This window comes from Pan troglodytes, chromosome 13, assembly GCF_028858775.2.
Source record: "Pan troglodytes isolate AG18354 chromosome 13, NHGRI_mPanTro3-v2.0_pri, whole genome shotgun sequence".
NCBI classification, from domain to species: Eukaryota; Metazoa; Chordata; class Mammalia; order Primates; family Hominidae; genus Pan; species Pan troglodytes.
In genome coordinates, this window is record NC_072411.2 from 75,401,068 (window position 1) to 75,418,931 (window position 17,864).

Sequence of the window (17,864 nt, forward strand, 5' to 3'; positions counted from 1 at the left end):
CTGTCAATGAGCAGTAATATTTTGAAAAGAATCTTTTCTTCCGAGCTGGTCTCAAGAGTGGGCTTAAAATATTCAGCAAACTACGCTGTAAACAGATGTGCTCTCATTCAGGCTTTGTTGTTCTGTTTATAGAACACAGGCAGAATAGGTGTCGCATAATTCTTAAGGAATTAAGAATGTGGAATGGTAAATGATCAATGGCTTCAATTTAAGGTTACCAGCTGCATTCATCCCTAACAAGAGAGTCAGCCTGTCCTTTGAAGCTTTAAAGCCAGACATTGACTTCTCTCTAGCTATGAAAGTCCTGGATGGCATCTTCTTCCAACAGAAAGCTGTTTTGTTTACTTTGAATATCTTTTGTTTAGTGTAGCCACCTTCATCAATTATCTTAGCTAGGTCTTCTGAATAATTTGCTACTTCACCTTGTACTTTCATGTAATAGAGATGGCTTTTTCTCTTAAACCTTGTGAATCTTAAACTTTGTGAATTGACCTCTGCTAGCTTTCAACTTTTCTTCTGCAGTTTCCTCATCTCTCTCAGCCTTCACAGAGTTTGAAGAGAGTTAGGGCTTTACTGTAGATTAGGTTTTAGCTTAAGGGAATGTTGTGGCTGGTTTGATCTTCTCTCCAGACCACTTAAATTTTCTCCGTATCAGCAATAAGGCTGTTTTGCTTTCTTATCGTTCGTGTGTTCTTTGGAGTAGCACTTTTAATTTCCTTCAGGAACTTTTCCTTTGCATTCACAACTTGGCTGTTTGGCACAAGACGTCTAGCTTTCTTCTTATCTCGGCTTTCAACATGCCTTCCTCACTAAGTGTAATCATTTCTAGCTTTTGATTTAAAGTGAGAGATATGTGACTCTTCTTTTCATTTCGATACTTAGAGACCATTGTGGAGTTATTAACTGGCCTAATTTCAATATTGTTCTATCTCAGTGAATAGGGGGGCATGAGGATAGAGAGACAGGATGGTTGGTCAGTGGAGCAATCAGAACACATACAACATTTATTGATGAAGTCTGCCATCTTATATGGGTACAATTTGTGACTCTCCAAAATTATTGCAACAGTAATAGCAAAGATTACTGATTGCAGATCACCATTATGGATATAAAAATAATGAAAAAGGTGAAATATTGCAAGAATTACCAAAACGTTACACAGAGACACTAAATGAGCATGCGCTTTTGGAAAAATGGCACTGATAGGCTTGCTATACTTAGGGTTGCCACAAACCTTTAATTTTAAGCATAGTGCAATAAAATGAGGTACGCCTCTATTCCCAAATTGCTCTGCAAAGTTAAAAATTTACACTACTAACATCATTGTGGGAGTTTCTCATATTCTTAACAATATCTGGTCTTATCAGGCGCTTTAAATTTTGCCAGTCTGAGTGAAATTGTATCTCCTGTGTCAGAGGCATTTGAACTAGAGCAACTCCATCTTGAATAGGAGCTGGGCAAAATAAGCCTTGAGACCTGCTGGGCTGCATTCCCAGGAGGTTAGGGCATTCTATGTTACAGGAAGAGGTAGGAGGTCAGCACACAACACAGGTCATAAAGACCTTGCTGATAAAACAGGCTGCAGTAAAGAAGCCAGCCAAAACCAAGATGGCGAGGAGAGTGACCTCTGGTTGTCTTCACTGCTACACTCCCACCAGCGCCATGACAGTTTACAAATGCCACGGCAACATCAGGAAGCTACCCTATATGGCCTAAAAAGGGGAGGCATGAATAATCCACCCCTTGTTTAGCATACAATCAAGAAATAACCATAAAAATGGGCAACCAGCAGCCCTCGGGCTGCTCTGTCTATGGTGTAGCCATTCTTTTATTCCTTTACTTTCTTAATGAACTTGCTTTTTCACTTTACGGACTTGCCCTGAATTCTTTCTTGTGCAAGATCCAAGAACCCTCTCTTGGGGTCTAGATCGGGACCCCTTTCCAGTGACACTTGTTTTAATTTGCATTTTCCTGATTACTAAAAAGACGAATAGACCAGAGATCTTATCCTTAAAAAACACATACACCAAATTATTTTCTTGTGCTCCCAGGAAGACTAAAAGTTTCCCTATCAGAACCTTTCACAGGCAAAGTGACTTAATCTTCCCCTGCTTCATGGATCTAGTAATTCCGAATTTTCATATATTTAGCTTTAGTGGCACAAAATTATATTCCCAAATGTTTATTCATTCAACAAATACTTACTGAGGGCCCTGTAATTCCGTAATTTCACCACCCACCGATAGCCTCTCCCCCTGGCACTCACCTTCTAGACCTTGAGCTCTTTGTCCCTTGCACAGTGGCAGAGTGATTACTGGGTAGGTATACTTAAGAAAGGCTGGAAGACTCCTTCCAATCCATTGTCCTCGGGCATTATTTACTTGCTCACAGTTTTTGTATTCAGTACACCAAGAGAGGAACACTGTATGTCCATGCACTCTCTTACTGCAAAGGAATTAATTATTCCCCAGAGAAAAGTTTTGAAATGAGGGGGAAATGCGAATGTTTTCATTTCAAGCGCTTGTTTTAAATGTTGAGTATAATTAGTGTCTTCTAAAGAAACTAAATTTACTTTTTCTTCTAGAAGCAAGTTTTTTGCTCTTCACGCACACAAAAAGCCTCGCTTTATTTCATTTTTTCGTTGTAATGCCAAGTTTGGTTAAAAGGGCAATGAAAAGTTTTCTCGTTCGCACTGACTCAGGGTAGTTCTCAATTCTGAAGACAGAGAAGATCATCAAGCCACAATTGTTCAATCTTTAGTTTCAATCCCCAACAGATAATCGTTAAAGGTTAACTATACTATAGACGTCTTCATCAAGCTGCTGCGGCTTTTCTTCTACTTTGAAAACCACAAGTCGAATGTAAAACAAGTCGGCTTCCTGTGCTTTTTGGAAAGAAAGATCAGGATTTAACTCATTTTATTGCTTCAGATAATGGTGTGGTTCCCAGATAAGAGGTGCTACATCCAGGGGCGGTGAACTAGATTATGAAGGGTGGAGTTCGTGCTGGATTCTATGATTTTTTAAATCTTGTAAACCGCACGCAGCAATGAAAGTGCTAAACGCCATGGTGCGTGACCCGCGCCACCCTCACGCTGCTCTCCTTTACCCCCCAGACTCCACTTTTCCTCCGCCACCACGAAAATTCATGCAAATCAGCCAGCTAACCCCGGGGCAATACGAACCATTTTCGCGCCACTCGCTCAGGACCGCGCAGCTGCACAAGGAGAGTGGTCCCCGTAGCCCCTAAAGCGCCCCTTTCTCAAAGCGGATTTTAGGAATGCCCAAGGCTATCCTTTGAGGTCAGAATATATAGGGGGGTCATGTTTTTTCCAGGGGGCCATCTAGTCTTGCGCCATGTCTGGCCGTTACCACAGCTTGCAGGACCTGTGTCCCAACGCGGGAAAGACAGCCCGAGCCCCGCCCCTCCGGGCCCGGGTCGGCGCGCCCAGCCTGCCGGCCGCGCTGCTGCTGCTCCTCCTGCTGTGGGACCGCTGACCGCGCGGCTGCTCCGCTCTCCCCGCTCCAAGCGCCGATCTGGGCACCCGCCACCAGCATGGACGCTCGCCGCGTGCCGGTGAGGGCTGGGCGGGCGAACCCGAGGGGCGGGCGCGGTGGGTGCTGGACGCAGGCGGGCGCGGGCCGACCCTCTCCAACTCCGCAGCCTAGCGCTGCCTTATCAACTGGTGGCCTGCCTGGGCGTTGCCCGCTTGGGCAAGCCCCTGATTTTGTGCACCTGGGATAACTGAGGGCCATGGGGACGTTCCTGCGTGGCGTGCGCACCCGAAGTGCGGGCGGCGTGGAGACTTGAGTCGTTTGCAGGATGGCTAGCAGCGCTGGAAAGCCCTAGGCACGTGCGTCCGCCAAAGGCCGGACAGCGGCCGGGAGCGCTGGCCGGTCCCGATTGTGCCTGCCAGGCAGAGCCAGCCTGCCTGCCCCCTGGGAGGTTGTCCCGCAGCGGCCCAGCCCTTTCCCGCACACAACTCGGAGCCAGTGCGTGGCTCGCCGCGTGTATACCCGCGCTCAGTGGGTGGCCCTTGGGCGCGCACCCCGCCCGGCAAGAGACGCGTCCGCTTCTAACCGCTGAGGGCCAGCGCGTTTGAGGTTTAAGGTCTTGCGAATCGGTCTCCTAGAACTTGGGTTGCGCACGCAGTGTGAAGCGACCGTAGTCCCGGGCGGTGGTTAAGTGCATTTAAAGGGCTTGGTGGGCCAAACCGTTCGCCGACCATTTGCTCGTTTCCTACTTCCTCCACCCCAACCCCCAACCCCCCAGCCTTACTCTTAGCTGCAGGACGTTGCTCTGAGTGGAACGTTACTTTTTGCTCTAACGGAAGCCAGAACGTAGGATCGGGCTCCTGGAGAGGGTAGGAGAGTGGGGGTTTGGTGAAACGGAAGACAATGACATGTTTAAATATCAGGGGTTAGGGACCCACGCGGGGGAGGACAGGTTCGCGGGGGTGGGTGCGATGGGGCGTGGTTTCAGAGCTGAGTCGCCGCCCCGGTGGAGCTGGGCATTGGCTTTCCGGATGAAGAAAACCATGTGTAGCTGGTCTTGGAACCTGACATGCCTGGGTTCAAATCTGAGCCACCATGGGACTTGAGTAATCCATTTCGCCTTCCTGAGCCTCAGTTTCCTCATTGGCTAAGTGAGAATAACGATAGCACCTTTGTTGCAATGAATTAAACCTGACGTGAAAGTGTACTTAACATAGTGCCTGGCACGAAAAACACCTACTATAAATGGTATTAGTTATTACTTACCTGCCAAAGAAGTTCATCTCCGTCTTGACTATTTGCCTTGCTGCTTTTTTGTGGCTTTTCCTCCAAAGATACGTTTGCCTGGTAGATAACTCTTGGCTTGTGCTGACTTGTTAAAGCTCAGCGTGTATTTCTCGGACAGCTTCCAATAGAATGCCGCCTTTGAGGCTGTCTGGGGCCTCTGACTGCTTGCAGGTAGATTGATGAGTAAAGGGTGGTAATTCCTGCAGTAATGCGATGAACACTGCTGCTTAAGAAGATGGCAGACTTGAGTTCTCCTTCCTGCCCCTGTGATCTTGCAGTCTATTACACCTTCCTGGGGCCTTGAATATCCTCATCTGGAAAATGGGATCTGAGATCCTTTTCAGCTCCCAACATTCATTGTGTCCCAGGCTGGAGTGCAGTGGCACAGTCACGGCTCACTGCAGCCTACCGGGCTCAAGCAGTCTTCCCACCTCAGCCTCCCAAGTAACTGGGATTACATGTACGCACCGCCACATCCGGCTGATTTTTGTGTTTTTAGTAGAGACGGGGTTTCACCATATTCCCCACGCTGGTCTCGAACTCGTGGGCTCAAGTGATCCTCCCACCTTGGCTTCCCAAAGCGCTGAGATTACAGGTGTGAGCCACCCCCCTAAGCATACACCTAACCTTTATATTTAGTAGCTCTACCTTTTACACATTGTCCTGCCTTGTTAAGAGGGCAAAAGACAAAAACTTCCTAAGATGATTGAACGGAGTTTACTTAGGGGTATAGGGATGTTGGGAGTGCCATCATCATGAAAATAACTTTATCTGCAAGAGACTGAAATGCGTAATGTTAGGCCAAGAAGGAGGGCAAGAATGTTCTGGTCACCTGACATCTTACATCTTAGCATATTTTGTAGAATCTATACCAGAGCTTGCCCTTTCAAAGTTTTCAGTATAAGGAATCACTTCTGCTATTCCATGGCCCCATTTAAGGAATAAAAACACAGGACCTAATGCAACACTTAAGAAATCTTGTTAAATATTAAGAAATGACAAACCACTATCCTTTTTTTATACAAGATAGATGCCAATTGCATTTTCTGAGAGCAGTGCCAGGCTGTTCAGTATTTATGAATGAATGAAGCATTTCTATATAAGTAATTTGCACTTTATAAAAGGACTTTTAAAAACTTAAGTCTTGTATAGCAAAGGGACAGCAACAAGAACTGAATGACAGCCTCAAGTAATAGAGTGCTAAAATGGAATCCGGTATCCCACCTGCATTTGGAGTGCTATTTGATCTTTAACTTGGCTCCTTGTACCATTTGTTGAAGCGTTTGATGTATTTGCTTTGTAAGGACTTCTGTGGAAATCACGATAGCCCTCTTGATTGGAAAGGGGCCTGCTTGGAAGCCTGCCATCTTGAAGTAGAGGTCCTGCCCAGTTTTTGTAGTTTGTGAAATTAGCATCACAGTACATAGCCCAAAGCTTACATAAAAATACCTCATTAGCTTGATTTTGGCTGAGGGAGAAAAATCTTTCTCCCCTTTTGTACTTTTGAAATTTCCTTTTAGAAGTACAGTTTAATTTTTTTAAAAAAACAGGTTGGATTTTAGGAGTTTAGCATTAAAATCTCCTGTGGGGCTCAGTATAATGCTAAGAGCTAAAGATTAGGGGCTCATAAAGGTGGGTTGAGAGGTAGCTCTACAGATGTTTGAATAAATTGATAAATGTCTTTACAATTTTCCTGCAAAGGGATCCCTTCTTAGAATTTGACCTGGTTTTGGCCGGGCGCGGTGGCTCACGCCTGTAATCCCAGCACTTTGGGAGGCCGAGGCAGGCGGATCACGAGGTCAGGAGATTGAGACCATTCTGGCTAACACGGTGAAACCCCGTCTCTACTAAAAATACAAAAAATTAACCGGGCGTGGTGGCGGGCGCCTGTAATCCCAGCTACTCTGGAGGCTGAGGCAGGAGAATGGCGTGAATCCATGAGGCAGAGCTTGCAGTGAGCCGAGATCGCGCCACTGCACTCCAGCCTGGGCGACACAGCGAGACTCCGTCTCAAAAAAAAAAAAAAAAAGAATTTGACCTGGTTTTAAAGATTTTTGGGTCCAGATACAGTAGCTAATGCCTGTAATCCAAGCCCTTTGGGAGGCTCCGGTGGGAGGATCGCTTGAGCCCAGGAGTTTGAGACCAACCTGGGCAACATAGCAAGACCCCATTTCTAAAAAGAAATAAAATAAGTTAGCTGGGCATGGTGGCACATGCATGTAGTCCTGTCTACTCAGGAGGCTGAGGCAGGAGGCTTGCTTGAGCTCAGGAGTTCCAGGTTGTAGTAAGCTATGATCTCAGCACTGCACTTTAGCCTGGAAGACAGAGCGAGATCCTGCTTCTTACAAAAAAAAGAAAGAAAAAAATTTTTGTAGCAGTTAACAAACTTTCTTTTCTATGTAGGGTATGATAAATGGACATATCTACTCTGTGCTGTTTGAACCTACTAAACTAAAAAAAAATGATGTCTTTAGTTAAATAAAGTAAGCATCACGCTTAATAGGATTGCTATTTCCATTTGCAGCAGAAAGATCTCAGAGTAAAGAAGAACTTAAAGAAATTCAGATATGTGAAGTTGATTTCCATGGAAACCTCGTCATCCTCTGATGACAGTTGTGACAGCTTTGCTTCTGATAATTTTGCAAACACGGTAAGTGCTGCCTGAGAATAAACAGAATTGAGTCTGCAGTGCTCAAAATGCCCCAGATGCTTTGTGCGTGATTAAAACTGCTTGCTTTTTGCCTACATTTCTATACAGCCGTTATGAAAATACAGTATGCACTATAATTTCATTTCACTTTTTGCTGTGGTTCTAGGTAGTAATTGTTGGAGGTAGATTAGCTACTTATTCTATCCTTTTGAAATGTCGCCTAACCTAACATGCATGATGATTTGCCATAACAACTCAGAAATCATTTGTAAACCTCTGAACCATTTTTCTTTGTAACAAAAGCTGTTCTCTTGTAGTGCACTTGTAAATGTGATTTGCTCTCTGCACGGTTTATGGAAAATTGGTTCTTGAAAAAGAAAAAAAATGCACAACCACATTTATTTATTTATTTTACAGAAACCTAAATTCAGGTCAGATATCAGTGAAGAACTGGCAAATGTTTTTTATGAGGACTCTGATAATGAATCTTTCTGCGGCTTTTCAGAAAGTGAGGTGCAAGATGTATTAGACCATTGTGGATTTTTACAGAAACCAAGGCCAGATGTCACTAACGAACTGGCCGGTATTTTTCATGCCGACTCTGACGATGAATCATTTTGCGGTTTCTCAGAGAGTGAGATACAAGATGGAATGGTGAGTTTGAGAATTTCACCAGTTTCAAGAAGTAAGATACATTTAGAGGCATGACATATTTTTTTAAAATTTTTTCTTATGATTTTGATTTTAGTCGTGCCAGCAGACTTTGTTGACCTTTTAAAAATTTTTAGTATTTTCTTCATGTCTTAAAGCAGTGTTTACTAATGTAGTTGGACTTACAAATCATGAACATTTTGTAGGCTCTGAAAATTTGGAAACTGGTAAGATAAAATTGGCCAATCTCCAGATTTTCGTTACCACAAAAATCCAGCCTAATCAGGAAGCACACTAGTTCTAAATATTATCTACATTTGCATTTAAGTTCAAGTGCCCAGCCTAGTGCCTGTCATAGAGCAGACCTTTGATAAATGTTGGTCTCATAGTAGATCTGTGGCTGCATCTTGAAAACCTGTGATAACTTATGTGCAGGAGCTCCATTGCAGATAATGACATTGAGGGCCCTTCCTGCTGCTACTTTTGCTCCTTGGTTGGCTTTTCCTATGCACGCTACCTTCCTTTAACTGCCGCTGCCACTGTTGTGCTGTGCCTCGGTCCCACTCTTCTGAGCATACTGCTTAATTCTGCACACATTTTCCTGTTCCAAAGACTTTCTTGACAAAGGAAGCAGTGCATTCACTGATAATCAAGTGCATGCTCTTCAACTCACTGGTCTGACATGGATCCACTGCCTGAGGATCATGGTTTGAGTAACATTGATACAAGTGGCAGTGCCTGGCCAAGGAGTGTTTTGGTCCAAATCAGTGCATACTGGAGTTTGTTGCAGGGGGTCCAGTCTGCAGATCTGGATGTGACACAAACATTGTCAATAACCTGAATAATTTCTGGGCAGTGTTTCAGTTCTTTGAAGATACTGTCATGATTAATAAAATGCCAATTCATTATAATTGTTAGGAACTCATGAAAGGTTTTTGTTGTTTTGGACTCTCTCAATCCATGGACACTAAAAGTACAAAAAGCTGTTTGTGGGCATGTAAGACTTTTTTGAGACAGGGTCTTGCACTGTCAACCAGGCTGGAGTGCACTGGTGTGATCATGGCTCACTGCAGCCTCCACCTCCTGGGCTTAAGCGATTCTCCCTCAGCCTACCCAGTAGCTGAGACTACAGGCGTGTACCACCATACCTGGGAACTTTTAAAAATTTTTTATAGAGATGTGGGCTCACTTTGTTGCTCAGGCTGGTCTCGAACTCCTAGGCCCAAGCAATCCTCCTGTCTCGGCCTCCAAAAGTGCTGGGATTACAGCCAAGAGCCACCTTGCTGGCCTTGATAAATATTTTAATGTTAAAACTGAGTCTTTATGGGTGAAATTCTGGGATTTATGGGTGATTTTTTTCTTCTCTCTCTTTTTTTTTTTTAACCTGCAACCATTACCATAGTCAATTTTGGAATAACTTTATGACCCCAAAAATTGACTCTGTACCCATTAACAGTCACTCCCTATTCTTTCCCAACACCCCCAGCTCCTGGCAACCATCAGTCTGCTTTCTGTCGTCATAGATTAGCCCGTTGTGGATATTTCATAAAAATTGAATCATGATATGTGGTCTTTTGTGACTGGCTTCTTTCACTTAGGATAATGATGTCAAGGTTTATTTATGTTGTGGCATGTGTTAGTTCTTCATTTTATTGCAGAATATTCTGTTGTGTGAATCAACCACATTTGATTTACCCATTCATCAGTTGATGGATAAGTGGGTTGTTTGCACTTTTTTGGCTATTATGAATAATGCTACTGTGAACATTCATGTACAAGTTTTTGTGTAGTTTTTGTGTATACTCTTAGGTATATACATAGGAATAGAATTGTGGGTCATGTAGTAACTGTTTAACCTTTTGAGAAATAGACAAAGTGGCTACACCAGTTTACATTCCTACCAGCAGTGTGTGAGGGTTACAGTTTCTCCAAATTTTTGCTAATACTTTTTTTTATTTTCCTTTTGCTTTTTTTTTTTTTTGAGACAGAGTCTCACTCTGTCACCCAGGCTGGCGTACAGTGGCATAATTTTGGCTCACCACAACCTCCGCCTCCTGGGTTCAAGCGATTCTTGTGTCTCAGCATCCGAGTAGCTGGGACTACAGGCATGTGCCACCACACCTGGCTAATTTTTTATATTTTTAGTAGAGACAGGGTTTTGCCATCTTGGCCAGACTGGTCTCGAACTCCTGACCTCAGGTGATCTGCCCATCTCAACCTCCCAAAGAGCTGGGATTACAGATGTGAGCCACCATACCCAGCCTTCTTTTGCTTTTTAGCTCTACTATGAAGTGGTGTCTCACTATGTTTTGTGTTTTATTTTTATTTTTATTTTTCGGAGACGGAGTCTTGCTCTGTAGCCCAGGCTGGAGTGCAGTGGTGTGATCTCAGTGATCTCTGCTCACTGCAACCTCCGCTTCCTGGGTTCAAGCGATTCTCTTGCCTCAGCCTCCCAAGTAGCTGGGATTACAGGCATGTGCCACTGTGCCTGGCTAATTTTTGTATTTTTAGTAGAAACGGGATTTCACCACGTTGGCCAGACTGGTGTCAAACTCCTGACGTCAGGTGATCCGCCTGCCCCGGCCTTCCAAAGTGCTGGAATTATAGGCATGAGCTACCGCACCCAGCCTCTCATTGTGATTTTGATTTACATTACCCTATGGCTAATTTGGATAAATTTTTAATGATGAAAACCTATATTACTTTTGGAATCTGGAAATATTTTCATTTTGAACTTCTAAAAGTAGATTAGAGAAGTACCTAGAGAAGTCAAATGTATAGACAGAAAATAGGATGATGGTTGCCAGGGGCGGAGGGAAAGAGGGAATGAGGAATTACTGTTTAATGGGTATGGATGGAGTTTTAGTTGGAGAAGATGAAAACATTCTGGAGATGGATGGTGGTGATGGCTGCACAACAATGTGCATGTATTTAATGCCATTGACTTGTATACTTAGAAATGGTTAAAATGATAAATCTTATGTATATTATATTATATATTTTTTAAAGTAGAGAATTGAGATCTGTTAATATAATTTAATATTGCCATAAACATTGAAGCCATATTTATAGGGGAACACATTTTTTTCCCTTTTTTTTTTTTCAAGACAGGGTCTGGCTCCGTAACCCAGCCCTGGCATACAGTGGCACGAACACGGCTCACTGAGCCTCTGCCACCTGGGCTCAAGCCATCCACCCACCTCAGCCTTCCAAGTAGCTGGGACCACAGGCATGCGCCACCATGCCCAGCTAATTTTTGTATTTTTTTTTTTGCAGAGACGGGGTTTCACCATGTTGCCCAGGCTGGTCTCGAACTCCTAGGCTCAAGTGATTCACCCGCCTCAGCCTCCCAAAGTGCTGGGATTACAGATGTGAGCCACTGCACCCAGCCAGGAGAACACATTTGTTCTTGTCAGAATTCTTTTAAAATACATAAAGATCTGTTTCTAAAGAAATGAAAAGCAGGTGGTAGGAATTTTAACATTTAAAAAAAAGGCTCAGAACCACAGGCCTAGGGACTATGAAAATAGCTTATAACAGTGTGGTCCAGATAGCTACATGGAATTAAACTGCACTCTGTTGATTGTTGTACTCTTTGTGGTTCCTGATTTTGTTACCCAGAGGTATCAATGTTCAGTTAAAATTCATTTCATGCAAGTGTCTCATTGAAAAGGGACTTTGTAGTTATACTGATGCAGCTTGTCTGCTGATCAAGTCCTAATGACTCAATTGTTGTGATTAGAGGCTGCAGTCAGTTCGGGAAGGCTGTAGGACCCGCAGCCAGTGCAGGCACTCTGGACCTCTCAGGGTGGCGATGAAGTTTCCAGCGCGAAGTACCAGGGGAGCAACCAACAAAAAAGCAGAGTCCCCCCAGCCCTCAGAGAATTCTGTGACTGATTCCAACTCCGATTCAGAAGATGAAAGTGGAATGAATTTTTTGGAGAAAAGGGCTTTAAATATAAAGCAGAACAAAGCAATGGTAGGTATCTGACTTTGTGTTAGAATTAATTTTTCCTCTCTAAGCGACTCATTACTTAAATCTGTTCCATCACGCAAAAGTTATTTTTTTCTGTTACATGAATAAAAAGTTATTTTTGTTTACCTGTGAAGTCTTCAATGTGTGCCTCAAAATGTGTTTCTTTCCCTGAACTACTTTTTTAAAATCTGTTAAAGGCCTGGTTAAGTGTATGGGGGAAATCAGAAACTTTGAATGTGTCAGCTTACTATCAAATATAAAACCATGAGATGTACTTGAGTATTTTCCAGAAGTTAGTTGCTCATTTTCGACAGTTATTCTAAGCCAATGATATCAGTTTAATTTCCTCCCTTTTTAGCTTGCAAAACTCATGTCTGAATTAGAAAGCTTCCCTGGCTCGTTCCGTGGAAGACATCCCCTCCCAGGCTCCGACTCAGTAAGTACCAGTTCTTGTTTATATACAGTAGTGTTTTGGGCACACCTAAGGTCGATCTGTGTTGTATTTAAAAATCTAATTTCTTTATTTGTGTGGCCTTCTAGACAAACGAAGGGGACCTAGAGGAAACCCCCTGACAGATCTCTGGATGATCCTCCTTGAATCCTGGGCAGTTTGGTCTCTCCTTGCTGTGCTCCTGTGGCACTAAACTCCTTTTGATTGGTTCTTTCTTTCCTTCCCAGCTAGACTAAGCCCCTCATGGGCAGGTAATGAAGATTGAAAACTTTTTTCTGTTCTCCAGTGTGAGCACATTCCTCCTACATGGTAGATGTGCAATAGATGTTTTTAAAATTGGAGAATGAAAATAAAAGAAGAAAATCACAATTTCTTATCAAGTTGTAGCTTGGTATCATACACAATTGCATTCTGAGGAATTAAGCTGGTACGATTTAGGGAGATTTGGTGTGTCTGCTGTGATAGAAAAGATTTCTTTTTCCTGGCTTTCCCTGAGGAAAGGAAAGATGGAAAGAGGGAAGCCATACAGATATCCCTCTATTTTGCAGTGTAGAAACTGAATGTGTTTCTACAGGGTCAAGAGACATCAGAGAAAATTTTTTTTTTTAGAACAGAAGATCATTTCTTACATCTTCATTAAGTAAAAGAATAAATAGCTCATCTCTCAAGTTGAAAGAAACTGGGCTTGGTATTACAAAAGCAAAATTAAGATGGCCATATAGGTTTTAGGCTCATTTTGCCATGCATTATGCAAAGGACAAAGAAAAAGAAAAAATAGAGCTCTCTTTACTTAAAACATCCTTAAGGAGAAGCTATGAATTCCCCAAAGTACTACTTCTTTTTATTATGGAATAAATGGATTCCCTTATGCGTGCTTTGTTTAGCAATCAAGGAGACCGCGAAGGCGTACATTCCCGGGTGTTGCTTCCAGGAGAAACCCTGAACGGAGAGCTCGTCCTCTTACCAGGTCAAGGTCCCGGATCCTCGGGTCCCTTGATGCTCTACCCATGGAGGAGGAGGAGGAAGAGGATAAGTACATGTTGGTGAGAAAGAGGAAGACCATGGATGGCTACATGAATGTGAGTTCTCCGCATTGGTACTTGCTCTTCTGATTCTCATCTTCGGTAGGCCTGGCATCATACACAGCACAGGTACACACACATCCTTAACACCAGGCGATCCATAATAAATGTTTTCCTCTAACCATTCAGAATTGTAAACGTCACATAAGCTTACCTGGTAATTTCATTAGCAGGCGAGAATTGGGTTTTCTTCATCTCTTCTTAATTGTAGGCATCGCTTCCAAAATGTCCAGTTAGGCTACAGTAGGCGTATGGCCTGTTCCCCTACCATAAGCTCTAGGAGAGATTTCCAGGTTGAAGTTTGTGTGAAGAAATTACAAGTCAAGTGTCTGAGATTCAAAGCTGGGGAGAGCCAGTTTTGAATCTCTGTGTTTCATATTTGAATCTCTGTTTTTTCAGTTTTGAATCTCTTTCAGTTTTTCAGTTTTGAAGTTCTGTGTTTTGTATTCCTTGTAATGCAGGAAGATGACCTGCCCAGAAGCCGTCGCTCCAGATCATCCGTGACCCTTCCGCATATAATTCGCCCAGTGGAAGAAATTACAGAGGAAGAGTTGGAGAACGTCTGCAGCAATTCTCGAGAGAAGATATATAACCGTTCACTGGTGAGAGCCTCTAAATTACACCTGAGAATGTAAACATCTGTGAGAGGAAGAGAGCTTCTGTCCCTAAGTGTTGCCCAGGTTCTAAAGGGCCTAGCATGTGAAATCTGTACCTATATGTTTTTTTCACACAAGGAAGGAAAAGTTTTACAGTATCCCTGGGATTTAGCCCTCTTTCACAGTGGAATTATCTGCTTAGTAAGTCTGTAGTCATGGTAAATCTTTTCTCCTAATTTAGAAATCAATTCATTCAACATATATTTATTGCATATCTATTATGTGTGTATACATAGCTAGGTGCTGGAGTGTGGTGGTACACCAAAGATAAAAGTGGATTTGGGTAGGTTATTTTTTAATGAGACCTTTTCTTAAAGGGAAAGTGGTTTTACCACACCAGGCTAATTTTTATATTTTTAGTGGAGATGGGGTTTTGCCATATCGCCCAGGCTGGTCTTGAACTCCTTGGCTCAAGCGATCCACTGTCCTCAGTCTCCCGGAATGCTGGGGTTACAGGTGTGAGCCACTGCACCTGGTTGAGTTATTTTTCATACCCTGGCATATACATGTGTATGTAGAGATTCATAGACAAAATGTAAGCCTATACTACGAAGAGGGACATTCTGTAAATATGCCATTTCCTCTGTTGAAAAACAGTGTTTTTTTTTTGTTTTTTTTCTTAATGGCTTATTTGTAGGGCTCTACTTGTCATCAGTGCCGTCAGAAGACTATTGATACCAAAACAAACTGCAGAAACCCAGACTGCTGGGGCGTTCGAGGCCAGTTCTGTGGCCCCTGCCTTCGAAACCGTTATGGTGAAGAGGTCAGGGATGCTCTGCTGGATCCGGTAGGTGCCTGCCAGGGGTTGGTCCTGTGGGCTTGAAGGTCAGCCACAAACTGTGATGAGGCCAGAAAAAGGCATTGGTGAAGGGGTGGAGCCCTTTCTATTATGGGGTGCTCTTCTTTTTTTTTAAGATGGAGTCTCATTCTGTCGCCAGGTTGCAGTGCAGTGGCGCGATCTCAGCTCACTGCAACCTCCTCCTCCTGAGTTCAAGTGATTCTCCTGCCTCAGCCTCCCAAGTAGCTGGGACTACAGGCACGTGCCACCTCACCTAGCTAATTTTTGTATTTTTAGTAGAGACAGGGTTTCACCACGTTGGCCAGGATGGTGTGGTGGTACAAGATCTCTTGACCTCGTGATCCACCCGCCTCGGCCTCCTGAAGTGCTGGGATTACAGGTGTGAGCCACCACTCCCGGCCCAGGGTGCTCTTAATTCAGAACACAAATGAATTTAGAGGGATGGTGCTGCATAGGCATGAGCTGCTTCTACGATACTCGGGTCTGAACTGTCCCTGGGAAGTTGCTGCTCCATTTATCCCTGGTAGCTGCTTGTAACTTCCACTCCTGGAAGGAAGCATTAGGCATTAGGAAACATTAGGCATGACTAATGCATATTAATCATATAAATTTTTAACCATGAAGGGGTTAAATGTAATGTAGATAAGTTGGTGGGGGAGGTAAGGTTTAACTTAATTGTGCTGTTTGACAATCCTCCTTCAGAACTGGCATTGCCCGCCTTGTCGAGGAATCTGCAACTGCAGTTTCTGCCGGCAGCGAGATGGACGGTGTGCGACTGGGGTCCTTGTGTATTTAGCCAAATATCATGGCTTTGGGAATGTGCATGCCTACTTGAAAAGGTAGTGGGTGTTTTTTTTTCTCTTCCACATCTGAATTTTATATTCATTTATATCTTAATGAAAAGATGATAGATGTCAGAAGAGTGGTTATCTCTGGCGGGGTGGAGACTGACTGGAACGGGGCACACTGGAAGGGATGGGAACGTTTTCTGTCTTCACTTAGGTGGTGGTAACCCGGGTGGGTGGGTGTGTATGAAAAAGTCAGGTAATATACTTGAAGATGCGTACACTTGACCATAGTGATGTTATAACTCAATAAAAATGGTTTTAAAAATGAATTAGGCTTTCAAAAGAGAATTCTTTGGTTGAAAACTATGTCCTGACACATTTCCTTTTGTTTTTCACAGCCTGAAACAGGAATTTGAAATGCAAGCATAATATCTGGAAAATTTGCTGCCTGCCTTCTACTTCTCAAATCTTTCTTGTAAAAGTTTCCAATTTTTTCACTGAAACCTGAGTTAAAAATCCTGATGATCATCCTGTTTCATAAGAAACTCCAATCAAGTTAATCTTAGCAGACATGTGTTTCTGGAGCATCACAGAAGGTATATTGCTAGTTACACTTTGCCCTCCTGCAGTTTCTTCTCTGCTCCCAACCCCCATCTCATAGCATCCCCCTCTATTTCCAATGCTCCTCTCCAACCGCTTAGTTTCTGAATTTCTTTTAAATTACAGTTTTATGAAAGCATATTTTATTTACTTGGTGTTGAAATAGCCCTCATAAAACCTAAGCACTTGGAAACACAATAATAGTATTAACTAACTAGATCTATTGAATTTCAGAGAAGAGCCTTCTAACTTGTTTACACAAAAACGAGTATGATTTAGCATTCATACTAGTTGAAATTTTTAATAGAATCAAGGCACAAAAGTCTTAAAACCATGTGGAAAAATTAGGTAATTATTGCAGATTGATGTCTCTCAACCCCATGTATTGCGCTTATGTTACAAGTTGTTGTCACAGTTGAGACTTAATTTCTCCTAATTTCTTCTGCCCGAAGGGTAAGTGGTGCGTCCAGCTTACACAATCATAATTCAAAGGTTGGTGGGCAATGTAATACTTAAAATAATGATGGAAGAGCTATCTGGAGATTATGAGTAAGCTGATTTGAATTTTCAGTATAAAACTTTAGTATAATTGTAGTTTGCAAAGTTTATTTCAGTTCACACGTAAGGTATTGCAAATAAATTCTTGGACAATTTTGTATGGAAACTTGATATTAAAAACTAGTCTGTGGTTCTTTGCAGTTTCTTGTAAATTTATAAACCAGGCACAAGGTTCAAGTTTAGCTTTTAAGCACTTTTATAACAATGATAAGTGCCTTTTTGGAGATGTAACTTTTAGCAGTTTGTTAACCTGACATCTCTGCCAGTCTAGTTTCTGGGCAGGTTTCCTGTGTCAGTATTCCCCCTCCTCTTTGCATTAATCAAGGTATTTGGTAGAGGTGGAATCTAAGTGTTTGTATGTCCAATTTACTTGCATATGTAAACCATTGCTGTGCCATTCAATGTTTGATGCATAATTGGACCTTGAATCGATAAGTGTAAATACAGCTTTTGATCTGTAATGCTTTTATACAAAAGTTTATTTTAATAATAAAATGTTTGTTCTAACTTGTCTGCTTTTTTAAAAATAATCTTACTGTACTTAATTCTAATTTTTTCCTCATATTTAAATAAAAGTCCATTTCCACCTTTTCTAAAAAAGTCTCCCTTTTGACTGAAGTTTCTGAAGTTCTAAGGTCAGCTTGTTTGAAAGGACCTCACTAGGTGACAGGACTAATACCTGTGATCAGAAAACGGGCGGAGACAACCACAGTGCCTGATAGAAAACAATATGTGCCCATGAAGTTTTGTAGTGTTTTCTTTTCCTTTATGATGTGCTTTGCAATACCTGGCTTACTTTTATCAACCATTCAAACATATATTAAATGCATGCTGTGCCTTGAGGCTTGTTCCAGGACTGTGAGAATCAACAA

General features: G+C 42.7%; 1 protein-coding gene across 2 annotated transcripts; it reads left to right on the forward strand.

Annotated features, from left to right (window-relative positions):
- Positions 1-3,401: 3,401 nt before the first annotated feature.
- Positions 3,402-17,499, forward strand: CDCA7 (cell division cycle associated 7). 2 transcript variants are annotated; one of them, XM_016950057.4, is made up of 10 exons: positions 3,402-3,576; positions 7,306-7,431; positions 7,849-8,085; positions 11,825-12,061; positions 12,417-12,494; positions 13,394-13,588; positions 14,053-14,193; positions 14,885-15,034; positions 15,749-15,885; positions 16,233-17,499. In XM_016950057.4, exons 1-10 carry the CDS (start codon positions 3,556-3,558, stop codon positions 16,261-16,263), a joined length of 1,353 nt encoding a protein of 450 aa, XP_016805546.1. In that variant the 5' UTR covers positions 3,402-3,555; the 3' UTR covers positions 16,264-17,499. The 2 variants fall into 2 exon arrangements, with proteins under 2 accessions (XP_016805546.1, XP_016805547.1); XM_016950058.3 differs by lacking the exon at positions 7,849-8,085 and having other exon boundaries at positions 3,410-3,576.
- Positions 17,500-17,864: the final 365 nt, after the last annotated feature.

What these genes read in the sequence shown, in the direction of transcription:
- CDCA7 (XM_016950057.4), top strand. Translation starts at nt 3,556, where the DNA reads ATGGACGCTCGCCGCGTGCCG. An exon ending in TGGACGCTCGCCGCGTGCCG is followed by an intron (nt 3,577 to 7,305) that starts GTGAGGGCTGGG and finishes TTCCATTTGCAG; the next exon opens with CAGAAAGATCTCAGAGTAAA. An exon ending in GTGCATGCCTACTTGAAAAG is followed by an intron (nt 15,886 to 16,232) that starts GTAGTGGGTGTT and finishes TGTTTTTCACAG; the next exon opens with CCTGAAACAGGAATTTGAAA.